This window comes from Podarcis erhardii, assembly GCF_964252035.2.
Source record: "Podarcis erhardii genome assembly, chromosome: 11".
Lineage (NCBI taxonomy): Eukaryota > Metazoa > Chordata > Lepidosauria > Squamata > Lacertidae > Podarcis > Podarcis erhardii.
Genome location: NC_138501.1, coordinates 40,477,412 through 40,495,616, shown reverse-complemented (window position 1 = coordinate 40,495,616; position 18,205 = coordinate 40,477,412). Strand labels below are relative to the sequence as shown.

At 43.1% G+C, this 18,205-nt stretch overlaps 1 protein-coding gene across 1 annotated transcript; it reads right to left on the bottom strand.

Moving 5' to 3' along the window:
- Positions 1-346: 346 nt before the first annotated feature.
- On the bottom strand, positions 347-18,205 carry C9 (complement C9). Its single transcript, XM_081881510.1, has 12 exons — positions 18,054-18,205; positions 17,315-17,405; positions 14,650-14,794; positions 13,660-13,807; positions 12,564-12,702; positions 10,072-10,296; positions 6,798-7,038; positions 5,722-5,847; positions 4,779-4,960; positions 3,152-3,380; positions 1,838-2,026; positions 347-545 (listed from the first exon to the last, which is right to left on the bottom strand). Exons 1-11 carry the CDS (start codon positions 18,128-18,130, stop codon positions 1,860-1,862), a joined length of 1,770 nt encoding a protein of 589 aa, XP_081737636.1. The 5' UTR covers positions 18,131-18,205; the 3' UTR covers positions 347-545; positions 1,838-1,859.

The window sequence follows — 18,205 nt, the reverse complement described above, 5'->3', positions numbered from 1 at the left end:
AAAGCTTCCCTACCCCTACTAAGGAGGTTTGTCAGGCTTCCCTCCTTTTAAATGAGCTGTTCAGACTTCCACCTAGTATTTAGTCAGCAAAAAAGAATAATAATAACAATTAAATCCATGGTCTCTCCTTGGTGATTATGCTTCGCTGTTTTATTCTGTTCTCAGTTTTATTGTATTTTCATTGGTTTCTGTTGTATTACTTTTTTGCTTGGATGTGAGCTGTTTGAGGGGCCCCAAAAGTAGAATATAAATGATTTTACAAATGTATCAAAGCCCTGCACTGAGCAACTTGGAGAAAGGGTGGCACACAAATTTAATACAAAAGTGTCAGCAATAAATAATACAATTGTATTGTGCTGAGCCAGTCATCAGCTGAAATTTATTTTCAACTCTTTAAAAAAAGAAAGAAAGAAAAAAAGAAAGAAAAACAAATTAACACCAGGTTCCAAGATTTTCTGGCTTATCTTTCAAATCTGTTTGGCAGCTTGAACTTTGCTGTGGAGATCCAAGGGTCATTCCAGTTGTGTCGTGTTCCTATCAAACACCTGTGAAAAGACACACAGTCAGCTAGATCAACTAACCGGAGAATCTTCAGTGCAGGAGCGGCCGGTATAACGCACAGAGATCCCCTACGTTTGCAATGTCAAAGCAGGCTGGTGGCTTCCAGATAACTTGAGTTTGACACCATAGTCAAAATTCTACACATGTAAGTTGCTGCAAAGGTCACATCCACTCCACACATTTAAAATACATTCAGTGCACATTTAAAATACATGACTTTCCCCAAGGAACCCCGGGAACTGCAGCTTGGTACAGGTGCTGGGAATTACGGCTCCACAAAGGGAAATCTACAGTTTCCAGAATTTTGGGGAAACCATGTGTGTTGAATGTGCTTTAAATGTATGGTTTCGATGCAACCTATGTAGTCAATGGGCAAAACTTGTAAGGGCTCTTTGTGTGCAGAGTGGATGGCTCCAAAAGTGGGTGCTGTTGGCTGCCATCCCTCCTTCCTGCATGTGGTATTTTATTTTTAAAAGCCTACATTACATGATATCAGGTAAGGGGCAAGTGGCTTGGATGAAATGGCTTTGAGAGCCAAATGGGAACGCCTGGGAGGTTTCGCTAGAGGCAGGTTTAGGGCAGTGCTACCAGTTTCTCCGCAGGGACGCGGATGGCACTGTGGGTTAAACCACAGAGCCTAGGACTTGCCGATCAGAAGGTCAGCAGTTTGAATCCCCGCGACGGGGTGAGCTCCCATTGCTCGGTCCCAGCTCCTGCCAACCTAGGAGTTCAAAAGCACACCCAAAAAGTGCAAGTAGAGAAATAGGTACCGCTCCGGCGGGAAGGTAAACAGTGTTTCCGTGCGCTGCTCTGGCTCGCCAGAAGCAGCTTAGTCAGGCTGGCCACATGACCCAGAAGCTGTACGCTGGCTCCCTCAGCCAATAAAGCGAGATGGGCGCCGCAACCCCAGAGTCGGTCACGACTGGATCTAATGGTCGGGGTCCCTTTACCTTTTACCAGTTTCTCCACACTGGGCGCAGAGCTTGGCCTTGCATGGAACACTGCTGAAATGTGAAAGACCCAAGTCTGTCCCTGGCTTCATGAGAGAGGCCTATGGGCTCACTCATGACCTAGAATGTAATTTGTGGTTGCCCTGTAACAACCATAATAAAAATTCAACATTGTGCTAACACAGATGTTCTGTCAACACAAGCATTTCTGCTTGCCCAGTGGAACAATCTTACTTCTCCTCTTGCATACTGATCTGGGGGATTTTCCTGCCCCACCCAAGTTGGACTTCTATTTATTACACCCACTGAGTACCGTAACTACAAACCTGCTTTGCGTCTTCTACACCATTATTTAATGTCAGCAGCACAGTAGCCCGATTCCGAGTCAGCTCCTGCACAGTCCTTGCCCCCATGAGCCTCAGGATTATTACACAGCCTTCTCCGAGTGCGTTCTCCTTGCACACAAGCCGACCAGGTAGACCAGCAGCTCCAGCCCCCATCGGTGCCAGTTGTGACTGAATTAAAGATTGGAGTGGAAAATGTTTTGAGTCTTAACATCAAAACAATAAACGAACAAACTTGCATTGCAGTTACTTCGATATTGAAGTAACTGCCTTCATGTCTGTAAGCCCAAATGGTCATTCAGTGTGCAATTTGGGATAGGGGTGTTTCTTAGGTGGATAGGGGATCTCTGCTTCCGCAGAACAGCTACAAAGCAATAGGACAGGGTGTCTTTTTAAGTGAAGGGCTGGGCAGGAGAGGAATGCTGCATCCTTCCCACCACTTTCCCTCACAACTCCTCCCCCAGGGCACTTTTCTACGTGAGACAATGGCCAATGCCTCTGGAACCCCAACTTCTCCGCTATAATAATAATAATAATAATAATAATAATAATAATAATAAATTTTTATTTATACCCTGCCCTTCCCGGTTCAAAAACCGGGCTCAGGCAGCTAACAATAAATTTAAAACACTTAATTGTAAAAGCAGCATAAAATACAGTATAAAAACATAAATAACAAATTCAAAATTCAGAAATCAATTTAGGGAAAATAAGCATTAGATAATCCCCAGAGCTAGCTGGCTGAATTGGTCCTACTTGGGCCAGGGAGGAGGCCAGGGGACCCTAGTCTCATGAGACAGAGCTTTCCACCAGGTCAGAGCCATCACTGAGAAGGCCCTGGCCCTGGTGGAGGATAATCTGGCTTCCTTAGGGCCCGGGACCTCTAAACTATGGTTGTTCATGGACCTTAAGGTCCTCTGTGGGGCATACCAGGAGAGGTGGTCCCGTAAATATGAGGGCCCTAACCCTTGTGTCCCAACTCTGCTGCTTTCCACCAGTTTGGTAGAGTTTCTTGGTTCCAGGTTTAGAGATGTGAAGGCCCAGAGAACATCTTGGAGGAAGCTATATTCTTCATAACGCCTGCTTTTCTGTGCAAAGGGGTTTTTGCAGGTGTATTAAACTATGCAATTCCACTACCCTGCATTTTAAGTGGCATCGTCCAGGGAAAATTCTATCACTGTTTGTATGAGCAGAAGCCTAGTACAGGGTTAGGTGGGATCATGGCTTTATCTTCGCAGCTCACTTGTCCTGAATAGAATACAGAAATGAACCCTCAATTCTTGATCTACTGCTGACCTGGTGAAAAAAACGCTGTGGGTATCTGGCAGGCTTCTCCCTTGAAGTAAGGAGTGCATCCGCATTCACACCTTCCGTTCAACAGCATGACAGTGCCACCATTTTGACAGGGCTGGCATTTGCAAGCACTATATTCAGCAACGTAGTCCTCCACAGCTCTGTCGAGATTCTGCCTCTTTACGGTGGAGTTGGGTATCGTCACCGGTATGAGAGTAGAAATTGGGTACGGCTGCAAAGAAATGCAAATACCTTAATCCAACTTGTTACAGCAGCGGTACTCTTTGCACAAGCATGATCAAAGCTTCCCTGACATTTGTGATAGCCTCCTCTTAGCTACTCTGAGTTCTCTACCATGTGAGGAAAGGGTGTTCTCAGGTAAAACAGAGTCTTGGACAGCAAAGTCCAATTCCTTCACAATACCCTAGCACGGAAAGTACCTAAAATTCCTTAGCTCTTATATTCAGGTGAAAATTGTGCTTACCTTGGAAACATAACACGTGCCTATTCACTCGCCATGGTTCAGCAATAAGTAAAGGTCATACATTTTAATGTATTTTTAATCTTTGTTGGAAGCTGCCCAGACCCTCTGGCCCTGGGTCTCCTTATAAGGAAGCTGTGCCTGGAGGAAGAACTGTGAGGGGAGAGACTCCACCAGGCAAGGCCTCTTTCCACCTGCCTTGCCCCACCCTCCAGTCTCTGCTTCTCATTTTGTATTATATTATGTTGTGCACTGTGGTTTGCTGTTGTTTTATTGATTGGAGTTTAGAAATTACTTATTGTATCTGTTGAGTGGATTTCTGTTTAATTTTGAAATGCTGATATTTAATATTATTCTATATTGTTTTAATGAATGCTGAATGTTATTTTATTTTATTTGCATATTGTATTATGCATATTGTCTTATTTATATGATGTTAGCCGCTCTGAGCCTGGCTTTGGCTGGGGAGAGCGGGATACAAATTATTATTATTATTATTATTATTATTATTATTATTATTATTGGTTACAGATAGGTAGCCGTGTTGGTCTGCCATAGTCAAAACAAAACAAATTCCTTCCAGTAGCACCTTAAAGACCAACTAAGTCAGTTCTTGGTATGAGCTTTCGTGTGCATGCACACTTCTTCAGATACACTTCTTCAGATATCTGAAGAAGTGTGCATGCACACGAAAGCTCATACCAAGAACTGACTTAGTTGGTCTTTAAGGTGCTACTGGAAGGAATTTGTTTTGTTATTATTATGATTATGATTATGATTATTATTATTATTATTTCAAGGGGGAGCATTTACAGCAGGGGTGACTGATATTTTGGCCTAAGGACCTTAGTCGCTCTTGGACAACCGTCTGAAGATGCGCATGCCAGTGGTGCCTGTGGTCAAAAGCAGATGTTGCCACACACACACTCTTACATGTGCACCCAGCACATTGCACACAAACCGAGGCACTCGGTCACCAACTGCAGCAGAGTCAAGCTGAGGAGGAATGGCATTTATTACCCCTCCCTGCTCATAAAATAATAGATCTGAGGAGAAGGGAAGGGCGATGCGCATCCTCACCAGGGATGAGCCATGTCTGCTCTCCCACATACCAATATGCGCATCAGTTTAGGAGGAAAACCCTCTTACTTCGTATTGTATCACTGTGGGAGCATCAGGGAGCGTCGCTGCCCACTGGACATAGTCTTCCACATCAACGACGCTATGACCTCGCGACAGCTTTTCCTTCAGCCTAACCAGAACTTCAGTCTTCCCTCCATGAACGAGAGATATCACATTGTGGATAATTCCGCTGTTATCGGTTTTGCCCTCTGCAGAGGAAAGAAACAGGACAAGGATGGACTAAGGTCCCTTGGGATGTTGTCTCACCATCATTCTGACTTTCTTATGCAGACAAACATCTGGAAGGGCCCAGAACAGCAAACAAATCCCCCCCTTTTTGCCAAATTCATGACAACATATGTACTGTGGGACACTCAAATCTGTGCTACTGTGCAATCTCCTTTTTAAAATGTCTTTTTTTATATAAAAAAAAATGTATTTGATTAAATTTCCACAAATTTCACATTGTTTCACTACATTATAATTTTTTATTTGGTTTTATTGACTTCCCATCCCATTTTCCATGGTGTTGTTTTTTCTATTCCACTCCTTTGCTGTGCCCTTTCTTCCCTCTTTTATATCATAACCATAATGCAATAAATAGTTCAAATCCTGCTCGTGAATTCATCATATTATATTATTTCTTTAAATAATCCAAAAAAGGCTTCAATTGTTCCATAAAACAGTCATTGCTAAGTTCTCTTATTTTAGCTGTTAACTTTGCTGATTCAGCATAGTCCATCACTTTACTTACTCATCTTTTAAATTTATTTTGGAATGGATGATGTAAAGATAAATGAGTGTTGAAAGTGCACCTCCTTGCCACAGAGCCACCTTTGCAACAGGGGCACATTTGCCACCACCATTGCCAACTTGGACATGAAATTTTCAGAAGTGGGTGTGCCCAAATATATAGTCCCCTTTTTTGTGTATTTTGAACATAAATCTTTAAATATATAGATATATTTACCATTTCTAATCTTGCTACTTTTGCAGTCATTCCCTTTGCCGGTATGCTTGACTTCAAATGTGCCAGCTGTTAAACCAAAATCTGTATTGTAACCCAGGCAAGCTTTTACGTCTTCAATGGTGACTCCTGCAAACAGAGTTAAAAACAGACATTCAATAAAAGATGGAAGGAGGGAGAGGCTCGTTAACAAATTTCCTGAACCATTAAATTATATTTGGAAAGGCAATCAAGTTGTACTCATAAGAAAAAGCAGCAAAGACTTTTTAGTTTTCATTTATGGGTGATATCCAGTCATGTCATAATGACTAAAGGTAAAGGTAAAGGGACCCCTGACCATTAGGTCCAGTTGTGGCTGACTCTGGGGTTGTGGCGCTCATCTCGCTTTACTGGCCGAGGGAACCGGCGTACAGCTTCTGGGTCATGTGGCCAGCATGACTAAGCCACTTCTGGCGAACCAGAGCAGCACACGGAAATGCTGTTTACCTTCCCACCGGAGCGGTACCTATTTATCTACTTGCACTTGGAGGCGCTTTCGAACTGCTAGGTTGGCAGGAGCTGGGGCAGAGCAACGGGAGCTCACCCCATCGCAGGGATTCGAACCGCCAGCCTTCTGATTGGCAAGCCCTAGGCTCTGTGGTTTAACCCACAGCGCCACCCGCGTCCCTGTCATAATGACTAATGCCACATTTTTTATGCTTTTCTTGCCTCCTGTCTTTATATTACATTAGTTACAATTTTGCAATTGAGGACTAGTCTAATATAAGAGTTTTCAGGTCTTGTGATGGAAATTCCAGCTTTGCTAATACATCAAAGGTAACACCAGCTGATTGGTTTGCTGGTTTCTCTAGAAGAAGTGACTTTGCTTTAGGCTGCACAAACAGACCAGTAATCACTTATCGGTTTTGGATTGTTCCTTTTGTGATAGTTTATTGCCATAGATATTGGTTATGTCAAAGTATGTTTGCTAGTTTGTTTGTTTGTTTTTGTCCATAGTTCAGTATTATCATCAGATAGGGTAGCACCCAGCCTGAATTGGATCGGAGTATAGCCTCTGAAATTAATGAAACAGTTCCTACCTTCACTATTCATTGTTTGGTTGTCCAGTACATATAGTAGTTCATATTTCCCACCAACTGTTCCCTTCTGTGCAAAATGAGTTCCGTGCATTTCCAAAAATTTAAAATATTCTCCCTTGTCATATGCACTGGGCAGATATTTTACATCTTCAAGGAATGTGTCGGTCAGGCGGACGTCACGCCTTCGCATTTGAAAGGTTCCCAGTTCGAGGTTTCCTTTCACGTGAAAAAATATTTGATGCTGTAATGCAGAACGATGGGGTTAACCTTCTGACATTGGGAAAACAAGAGGACCAGATGTTCTCCCATCTCTAGGGTGACAATGTGTCTGACATTATGGAGGGAAGTCTTCCGTTTGATGGCACTCTCCCTTTGGAAAGGATTTCAAGCACTATTGTTCCGCATGTGGGTTAACTTGTTGGAGGCTTGACTCCTGATCAAAATTAAAACCTGCAGTGCTCAATAAGGGTAGCATGTTAGAATGCTGCCCCAGAAGTCACACCTACCAACCATCCCTCTTCGACTTTCCTCTTTAAAGCAGAACGGTTGAAGCTTCTACTGCCTCCCCATATAAACTGACCTGGCTTGAGAGCAGTACATGTGAAAAGGATCTAGGAGTCTTGGTTGACCACAAACTTGACATGAGCCAACAGTGTGATGCGGCAGCTAAAAAAGCCAATGCAATTCTGGGCTGCATCAATAGGAGTATAGCATCTAGATCAAGGGAAGTAATAGTGCCACTGTATTCTGCTCTGGTCAGACCTCACCTGGAGTACTGTGTCCAGTTCTGGACACCACAGTTCAAGAAGGACACTGACAAACTGGAACGTGTCCAGAGGAGGGCAACCAAAATGGTCAAAGGCCTGGAAACGATGCCTTATGAGGAATGGCTAAGGGAGCTGGGAATGTTTAGCCTGGAGAAGAGGAGGTTAAGGGGTGATATGATAGCCATGTTCAAATATATAAAAGGATGTCACATAGAGGAGGGAGAAAGGTTGTTTTCTGCTGCTCCAGAGAAGCGGACACGGAGCAATGGATCCAAACTACAAGAAAGAAGATTCCACCTAAACATTAGGAAGAACTTCCTGACAGTAAGAGCTGTTCGACAGTGGAATTTGCTGCCAAGGAGTGTGGTGGAGTCTCCTTCTTTGGAGGTCTTTAAGCAGAGGCTTGACAACCATATGTCAGGAGTGCTCTGATGGTGTTTCCTGCTTGGCAGGGGGTTGGACTCGATGGCCCTTGTGGTCTCTTCCAACTCTATGATTCTATGATTCTATGACCCTGCAATCACCATCTGAGGCTCTTCTTCATGTGCCTCCGCTGTGAGAGGTCCAGAGCACAGCAACACGGGAGCAGGCCTTTTCTGTGGTGGCTCCCCACTTGCCTTCTTTACATATCTTTAGGTGCCAAGTGAAAACGTTCCTCTTCCCTCAGCCCTTTGGGCAATTAAAGAAACTATGGCCCTTTAAACTGTGCATGCATGGCATGGGTAGGCAAACTAAGGCCTGGGGGCTAGATCCGGCCCAATCGCCTTCTCAATCCGGCCCACAGACAGTCCGGGAATCACTGAGTTTTTACATGAGTAGAATGTGTGCTTTTATTTAAAATGCATCTCTGGGTTATTTGTGGCGCCTGCCTGGTGTTTTTAGACAAATAGAAGGTGTGCTTTTATTTAAAATGCATCTCTGGGTTATCTGTGGGGCATAGGAATTCGTTCATTTTTTTCCCTTTCAAAATATAGTCCGGGCCCCCACAAGGTCTGAGGGACAGTGGACCGGACGTCCCCTGCTGAAAAAGTCTGCTGACCCCTAGTGTATGGGTTATTGTTGTCATTTCTTATTATGGTTTGTATTTTTATATTATAAATCACCCTGTGATCTTTGGATGAAGGGTTGTATAGAAATTAAATATTGCCTGGTGAAGATTCACCAGTGAATTCCCGCCTGCTCGACAGTTATCAAAGGCCCAAAGTGGCAGGGAATTTGTTTTCATTAGACAATTTTGCTGAGGTTTATGGAAACCTCTACAGCTTTCACATTATTCCTCATTCAAGATTCATTGGTATATATACAAACATGCTACTGGAAAGGGCTCCAAACATATTCCTAAACATCAGGGTGGAAGGGACGGTCTTACACTCCCCAAAACAAAACTTAGTTTCAATGGACCCCCTCAACTAGGGGATTAGGAACCACGTGGACTGACTCAAAAAACTATGCATACATATCCAAGGAGGATGAAACAAAAATGAATGTGGGAACAGCTCCCCCCCCTTGAAACCTTTTTGGGCCCCTCAAACTATTAGGGGAGATTAGCAGCCACATCATATGTTGGAGTGACTTGGAACCTACTGAGGTACTAACTTGAATAAAATATTGGGAGAGCCCAGGTAAACCTTGTGCACATAACTTGATCACAAGATGCAGTGCATTTGAATGGCAGTGCCCATCAACTTTGGGGGTGCCCAGCCCCCTCAAATATTTTAATGGAGGAGCTTGGAGGAACCTCGGCTCCGAGGAGTTGTCTTTCATGAAACCTACTCTGTCTGATCGGGAGCAATGAGATAGTAAAGTAAATAGGTCACACAATACCCTAAAACAAACTTTTTTAAAAAAAGAATATTAAAATATTATATAAAAGTTTTATCAATATGAAATCTGTATTAAAAAGTAGGACAAGGGGCAAGGCCACCGGTAACTTTTTAATGGCAAAATGTAGGTACTATATTCTACCCAGCTCTGTTTCCTGAGACTCTTTAAGCTAGGGATAGATCTGTGGTCAGTTTCACATGTATCCCTTCAAAAACAACCTGTTGATTTCAGCTATATTTTGATTGTTTCATTGTGTCTCCTTTTTAAAGAAAGTATGTTTTTATTGCTTTTCAAATAAATATTTTATACTGTTAAGGAAAACACACACAAATGTATCTTAAGCCGTATACAGTGGTACCTCAGTTTTTGAACGTCTCAGCATAAACCTGGAAGTAAATGCTTCGGTTTTTGAACACACCTCGGAAGTCGAACATGCCACACAGCTTCCATTGAGTGAAAGATCCTGAGGCCTAGCTGTCGGTTATTGAGTTTTCGGTTTTCGAACATTTCAGAACTTGGTCTTCCGGAATGGATTACATTCAAAAACTGAGGTACCACTGTACAAGTTTTGCTAAATAAATAAATAAAACACTCCTAACAGCTAATATCAAGTCCCCCAAATAACACAGAAGGGCTCTCCATTTTGGGTTTGTTTATTTATTTGTTTGTTTAGGATAGCTTACCTTTCCTTTAGAATCCTTTAAGAATTTATGTAGCGTTTCATTGGCAGATGAATCTATGTTCGTGCTCAAACTGAAGCCGATGGATGTGCCATTTTCTACCTCTGTAGGCGTCAATTTGAGAGAAAAGCTAGAGTGAGAAGACCTATGCCTTTCGCTGAACATTTCCTTTACTGCTGACACCTGGTCCTCGTAGACTTCATTTCTAAATCTTTTGTCTCCTTTTGTCTTAGAAAGAGAAAAAAAGATATACTGTAGCAGGCAATTTAGTAGGCAATCTGCCTGGAATATATGCAGCCCAATGGAAGGAATGGTTTTCACTCTCTGTTATAACATTAGAAACTTAGAGCCAATAATTGAAAATGTACGGCAGCAGATTCAGGACAGAGAGAAAAGTGCATTAATTAAAATAAAGTGCATTCATTCATTCATTTTGTCCCCACATTTTCTCTGAAAGTTCTATCTATCTATCTATCTATCTATCTATCTATCTATCTATCTATCATCTATCTATCTATCTATCTATCTATCTATCTATCTATGTATATCTATCTATCATCTATCTATCTATCATCTATCTATCATCTATCTATCTATCTATCTATCTATCTATCTATCTATCTATCTATCATCTATCTATCTATCTATCTAATCTATCATCTATCTATCTATCTATCTATCTATCTATCTATCATCTATCTATTGTCTATCTATTGTCTATCTATCTATCTATCTATCTATCTATCTATCTATCTATCTATCTATCTATCATCTATCTATCATCTATTAATTATTTCACACCAACTTTATTGCTTATTTGTTATTATTATTAATTTATTAATAGCTTTCTAAACTACTTGTCTCAAGGCAGTTTACACATAAACGTAAAGGTAAAGGGACCCCTGACCATTAGGTCCAGTCGTGACCGACTCTGGGGTTGCGGCGCTCATCTTGCTTTATTGGCTGAGGGAGCTAGTGTACAGCTTCTGGGTCATGTGGCCAGCACGACTAAGCCACTTCTGGCGAACCAGAGCAGCGCACAGAAACGCCGTTTACCTTCCTGTCGGAGCAGTACTTATTTATCTACTTGCACTTTAACATGCTTTTGAACTGCTAGGTTGGCAGGAGCTGGGACCGAGCAACGGGAGCTCACCCCGTCACAGAGATTCGAACCACCAACCTTCTGACCGGCCAGTCCTAGGCTCTGTGGTTTAACCCACAGCGCCACCCGTGTCCCTTAGTTTACACATTGAATAGTTCAAAACAGTTAAAAACACACTGAGAAGCCAAATACATTTAAAACGAGGCTTAAACCCTAACAATTGGACACTTGTTGTAATGACCCATTTATCCAGCTGTAAAAGCAAATATAAGCAAAGGGCAGCACATTCCCAAAGTAAAAACAAAAACATAGAAGATACAAAACAAAACAGGGAGAAAGGATGGGGCAGAGTGGGAGAGAACTGACAAATAAACAAATAATCGATTCCTGCCACCAACAAATTAAAAACAAGAGTTTTCAGTCTGTACAAGTTTTAACAAAATATTTAAAACTAAAATATATCTGTAGAATCCCCCCAGTGGTGGGAATAATAGGTTGGTTGCCCTCAGATCAGCCATAACCCCCTAGATTCCAGCATCTGTAAAACCTGAGATATAATACAAAATGTGCAGATGCTATTCTCAATTGTTTTGTGAGAAACTAGCCACCTTCAGTGCTTTACCTTTTAGCACTTTTTTAATGACTGATGTCTAGCTCATTGGACGAAAAGAAGACGAATGCAAAACACCCATCGTCTAGAACTTCTTGATTTGTTTTTAAGCCTTTTATGTTGCTTTTCTGTGCTGGAGAAGCCTCACAGAAAACAATACACCTACCCAGAGCTTTAGTGCGGCAGTGATTGGCAATTAGGGTATCAACTCAAAACACGAAAGAATTAATGATGTTTCAGAGGTCTCATTTCATGCGAAAGTGACCCTTCAGAGTTTGCAAACCGTTTTGATACCATTGCAGAGTTGTGTATGAAAGAGAGTGGTTATCACAGCCTTAGAGCTCAGCAAATTTGTTCCCGCCCCCTGGGTGTGTTGCACAGCTCTTTCCCCCAGCTGTTCACATCAGCACAGCTTCATTAGTGTCAGATTCATTTCTGTTTGTGTATGCACCAGGAGGGTGGTTGACGGGGCAGGGATGGCTTTACCTTATGCAAAGGGCATCACCCCTTTGTTTAAATTTCATTACTGCTTGATTGTGGAAAACCTCAAAGTGGTTTACCAAAACAATAAAGGAGCAAAAATATTGGTAAACAACAACAACATTTTTTAAAAATAAAAACCTTGGCTGGAGACAAATTAGCATTGGCTGTAGGACTCCAGTCAGTGAGAAGCATCAGATTGTAGCATTTTACAACAACATACAGGAGGCATATGCATTTTGGATAAAGCCATGCAAGCGTGGGGTCAAATGCACACTCTCCACTTTGCACAAAGGGGCTTACGTCATAGTTGAGCACAGCAACATTCCATGGCTTGCGATAGTATATTCCAGTATTCCCATCGCGGACTCTGTCACAGACGCCGTTGTAAAACTCATTGTAAAACGGGCTTTCCTTCGGTTCCATGCCCAGAATGTTGACACTGTAACAACATCACACAACAAACTAGGGTCTTCCAGGATCTTGGTCACTTAAAACCACCATCCTGCTCGACCATTCAAATATACAGTCGTTCCTTGGCTGACGAACACCTTGCGACTTGAACGTTTTGACTCCCAAACGCTGCAAACCTGGAAGTGACTGTTCCAGTTTGCGAATGTTCTTTGGAACCCAAATGCCCGACGTGGCTTCCGATTGGCTTCAGGAGCTTCCCACAGCCAATCAGAAGCCATGCCTCGGTTTCCAAATGTTTTGGAAGTCGAATGGACTTCCGGAGCAGATTCCGTTCAACTTCCGAGGTAATAATAATAATAATAATAATAATAATAATAATAATAATATTTATATCCCACCCTCCCCAGCCGGAGCTGGGCTCAGAGAGGCTAACAACAGTAAAACGATAAAACATTCTAAAATCATTTCATTATAAAATTAATTCCAGTCAGATTAATGGCAACCATTGGGCTAGAGTTCTCTGAGGACTGCCAAAGGAGGGAGTCAGGCTGTGCCCTGGCTAAAGGCCTGGTGGACAGCTCTGTCTTGCAGGCCCTGCAGAAAGATGTAAAGTCCCGCAGGGCCCTAGTCTCTTGTGACAGAGCATTCCACCAGATCAGAGACGTAGCCGAAAAAGCCCTGGCTCTGGTTGAGGCCATCCTAACCTGTACAACTGTAATTCATCCTTACCACAATGGAAGGCAAGCTAGCTATCATAGGGAATGTTGGGTATGTCACACGGCACACAGAGACCTGCCCTCTAACAGAGCAGAATGACCCCGGGACTCATGAGGAAAAGGCAAGGGACCTGCTGCCACTGCTCCTCATAAGCTAACAGCATCCACCATCAGAGGTAGGCATCTCAAATTGCCTAACGGTAGGGTTGGCCCTGCCAATAGATTTGCTACATCTCCCATCATTCTCCCAAGAACTTCCCAGAACTTACCCACGGCCAGCTGTTCTTCCAATTTCTGATACATCAATTATACGGTCACGACAGGGTGCACGAGGATCACCTTCACAATTGTCTTCGTCGGAGAAGTCTCCACAATCGTCTTCTGTATTACACACCAACCTTTTCTTTATACAGCGTCCTAAGTGTAGAATGAGGAACCGTATCTCTAGCTGTTAAACAGTTCTTATTGCTCTCAGTCTTTTGGCTTGAACCAAACCTAGTTGGGTTTCCCCCCAGTGCCACTGGTGGATTTTTTGACCATAAAGGAAATGGAAACCTGCTTTACCCTTTCGACGTTTAAAAAATTGTCACTGTGAAAATGTAGACATTAAACAAATACAACCACACACACATACGTATAATTGTCCTTTGAGAATGAGGGGTAGTATAGATGATGATGATGATGATGATGATAAAAGGCAATATCTTGATTAGGAGTGACAACCAAACCAGCAAAAATGTACAATACCAATTCAGGAAACTATGAGCTAATTTTCATGTTACTTGATTCCAGGAAAAAAACCAACTGTTTCTGGTAGTGATGTGACAACATTTGGCGTAGTATACCAGCATACAGTTCTTTCCTGCTGTTTGCATGGGGGTGGGGACCATTTGGGGTGGATTTGCTAAAATTTGAAAAATCAATAAAAACATAGACTGTTGTGTGGCACCATGTTCTCTGGTGCGAATGAAAATTAGGGCAACATTGGCCAAAAAGCCACAATTACACAACACACTAGGGGTCAGAGGAATGTTAGAAAACAGAACAGAAGTGCTGGCATTATAATCAGGAAAATGAGCACAACATTTCCAGGTGAAATACGCACCAGGTGAATGCATATGAGAAGGGACTTCCGTAAGAGTATTTCAGAGAGCTGCTAAATCATGACAAGATGATGCCTTGCGTTAAGCAACTAACAATCTCCAATATAATCCACCGTGGGAATCAGTTTCAAAGAACAATGCAAAGGAACTGCATACCATTTTCACACATGAAGTCATTGCCACAATCTGGTAGCTCTTCGGGGCAGGGGGTGTCTGGCTGGCAGAACTGTCTGTCTCCCAGAGCTTCAATACACGGCTTCCCTCCATATTGTCCGAATCTCACAACACTCCTCGAGCGATACTTTAGAAAAGAAAGGAAGAAGAATTACAGGTGCTCAAAAGGACTGGTGTGGCTGTGCAGCCATAAAATGATGTACCTTCTTTGCACATGCCAAATAACTTTGATGGAAACTAAACGGGAGGTTGGGGAGGGGGGAATTATGCATGAAATTAAAGGGAGGCCTACTCACCGCACCTCCACAATGGAGTCTCCATTCTTTTGTGGTTTGAGCTCCCAGACAATGAAAATGTTTTAGTTTTATGGTTGAAAAATGTAAAACAAATAATAAAGCCTGCTATTTCTAAGGAACAAATAACAATTGGGGAGAGTGGTGGTAGATGCTTTTCTTATTTTAAAGTCATTTGTTGTGTACTGATCAAAAAGGCATGCCTGGTTAGAAAATACCAATGACTACTTTCTCTACAATGTTAATACATCCAGGAATGCCTGAAGACATTTTGCTGCTTAAAGCAAAGGACAAGATGGAACCCTGTCCTCATATTCCACATTCAGAAGCCCACTACATTTCCGAGCACAATTCAAAGTGTTGGTGCTGACCTTTACAGCCCTAAACGGCTGTGGTCCAGTATACCTGAAGGAGCGTCTCCACCCCTATGGTTTGACGTTTTATTGTTTTTTTTAATATTCTGTTGGGAGCCACCCAGAGTGGCTGGGAAAACCCAGCCAGATGGGTAGAGTAATGTAATGGATGTATGGGGGTTGCTCGTGCGTAAGTTGCCACCATTCCTGGACAGCCCTTCACTTCGTGGCTGTTCAGTCGCTAGCAGAATCCGTCAGTGGGCGTTTCTTAAACTTCTTCCAGCACAGAAGCTCTTTGACGCCAAGTCTATGCCTACTTTCCCTGCGCGGAAGTCTTCTGCGCAGGGTGGGTGTGGGCAGAGGAGGACCTGTGCTCTCCCTGCTGGTCACCAGCGAAGAGTCCTGGAGACCCCTCTCCGATTCCCCCGACCACCCCCCTTTATCCCTGGTGTTACGCTGATTTCCTTCCCCAGCCAATGAGTTCCCTCTCTCCCTGCTTGGCCCTTCTCCGGCATCGCTTGGGAGCCCTGCCTCCACTGCTGGCTCCGATGTCAGTTCCCTGACAAGTAATAAAAAATAAAATAAAATAAAAATTATTATTATTACTGGACTAGGAGTTGAATTTTACTTCAACAGTGGCAAAGGGACAGTGTCCTTTGGCATACTTTAGGGCAGCAGACCAGCTCAAGGAGCACAAGGCAAACTTCCCTACCACTACCTGTCACCCAGTATTTGCTGCCTCACCTCGCCTAAGGGTAGGGCTGTAGGAACATCCAGTATGCAGACTGTTGTACACAGAAACCTTCTAAAAGTATAGTGCAGTGCACCAGTAGGTGGCACTCTTTGTGCTACAATCCTCCAAATATATGCCGACTACATTGCCAGATGATTTGAGGATAGGACTGGAACATCGGGTTTGGAAAAGGCGCATGCTACACAGAGTCTAACCCCTGCACTGAGGTAAAAATATCAACAGCCCTAATAATTTGTACCTTACTGTTGTTCTGATTCGGATTATGGATGGTGCCACTAGGTTCATTATCATCCAGTGGCTCTACAAAGTCAGAAAACAAAACAAGCTACCCCCTGTCCCCCCCCCCCAAGTCATGAACATTTACCGTACTTTACTGTCAGGAGTTTGGAGTTACTGAGTCACTTCTGGGTTGAACTATGTAGAGCCATCACCAATTAGGATAGACCACAATATAAAGCAAAGGAAAAACAAAAAAGCAAAGACATCACCTTGCCAACAAAGGTCCTTATAGTTAAAGCCATGGTTTTCCCAGTAGTGATGTATGGAAGTGAGAGCTGGACCATAAAGAAGGCTGATCGCCAAAGAATTGATGCTTTTGAATTATGGTGCTGGAGGAGACTCTTGAGAGTCCCATGGACTGCAAGAAGATCAAACCTATCCATTCTGAAGGAAATCAGCCCTGAGTGCTCACTGGAAGGACAGATCCTGAAGCTGAGGCTCCAATACTTTGGCCACCTCATGAGAAGAGAAGATTCCCTGGAAAAGACCCTGATGTTGGGAAAGATGGAGGGCACAAGGAGAAGGGGACGACAGAGGACGAGATGGTTGGACAGTGTTGTCGAAGCTACCAGCATGAGTTTGACCAAACTGCGGGAGGCAGTGCAAGAAAGGAGTGTCTGGCGTGCTCTGGTCCATGGGGTCACGAAGAGTCGGACATGACTAAACGACTAAACAACAACAACAACAATATAAACTGGAGCTCTACAAAGTGTGCCATTGCCAGAAGTCCGGACATTGATACTGAATCCTAGGGGCTGGAAATTGCAGAAGGGGAAATTGCTCTTGTCCTGGGGTGCTGCTTGAGGGTTTCCTGCAGGCATCTGAGTGGCCACTGCGAGAATAGGATGCCGTACTGGGTGGGCCACTGATCCTCAGGCTAATCTTACATTCTTATCCCTAAAACACATTGTTGTTGTTTCAGACAAAAGCCTCCTGAGCTAACTATCAGTCACAAACCCATGACTTACTCTTTCCTTCGCACATGCATTGCACGGTCCCCATTCGCTCCAGCGGCTCAGCAAGCAATCGATGGGCCTGACGTCCACTTCTCTTCGCTCTCTTAGTATAGAACAACAAGATGCTTTTATGCAGTACTATTCAGTAAACTAAAAATCAGAAGCAATGTTATTGGGGAAGGGGTGGAAATAGGCCCCATACTAGGGGAAAGACATCGCCAAAAGAGACGAGAAAAGGGACATATATTTGCATATGCTGATTTTTATGGACACAGAGGCAAAGGCAGAAAAATTTACAGCCTATCTTGCTATAGTGGGAAGCCTGCGACCATGAGGTGACTTGACTTGGTGCCTTCTCAGTTTGCTCTCCACGCACTCACTGCTGATGGAGAACTTTAAGGTCATTGCTCTCCTTTCTTATGATGCTTCTGTCTTTAAAACTAGACTGGGCAGTTGAAAATACAGGAATTTTATAATCCCAAGAGCCATGTTCCTTCCTGGGAAACCTTACAGTGGATCTTCCTTTCATGTTTGAACTGGAAGCCACTCCCACTAAATTCATTGGTGCTGATTACAATCTAAGCATATACAGAACTGCGGTCTCATATACTACCTTGATGCTGAAATTGGAAATCATTCAGATTCGCTAACTTCAGGCTCCAAAGAATAATCAGAGCAAATTCTACATTTGCTGTGGGAAATGCAACACAGATTTTATTTTATTTATGTATTCATTTTAAAGTCCTCTTACCTTTTCCTCCCTGGTGAGACAAAGCCATTTGCTCCTAAGATGCACAGTGCCGCTATAAGAGGCAGTAAGGTGTTCATGGTGCTGCTGTCGACTGTGACACCAAAACCGTAGCACCCAAATGGGAAGCTTTTTGTCCTTTCCTTTTTGTTATT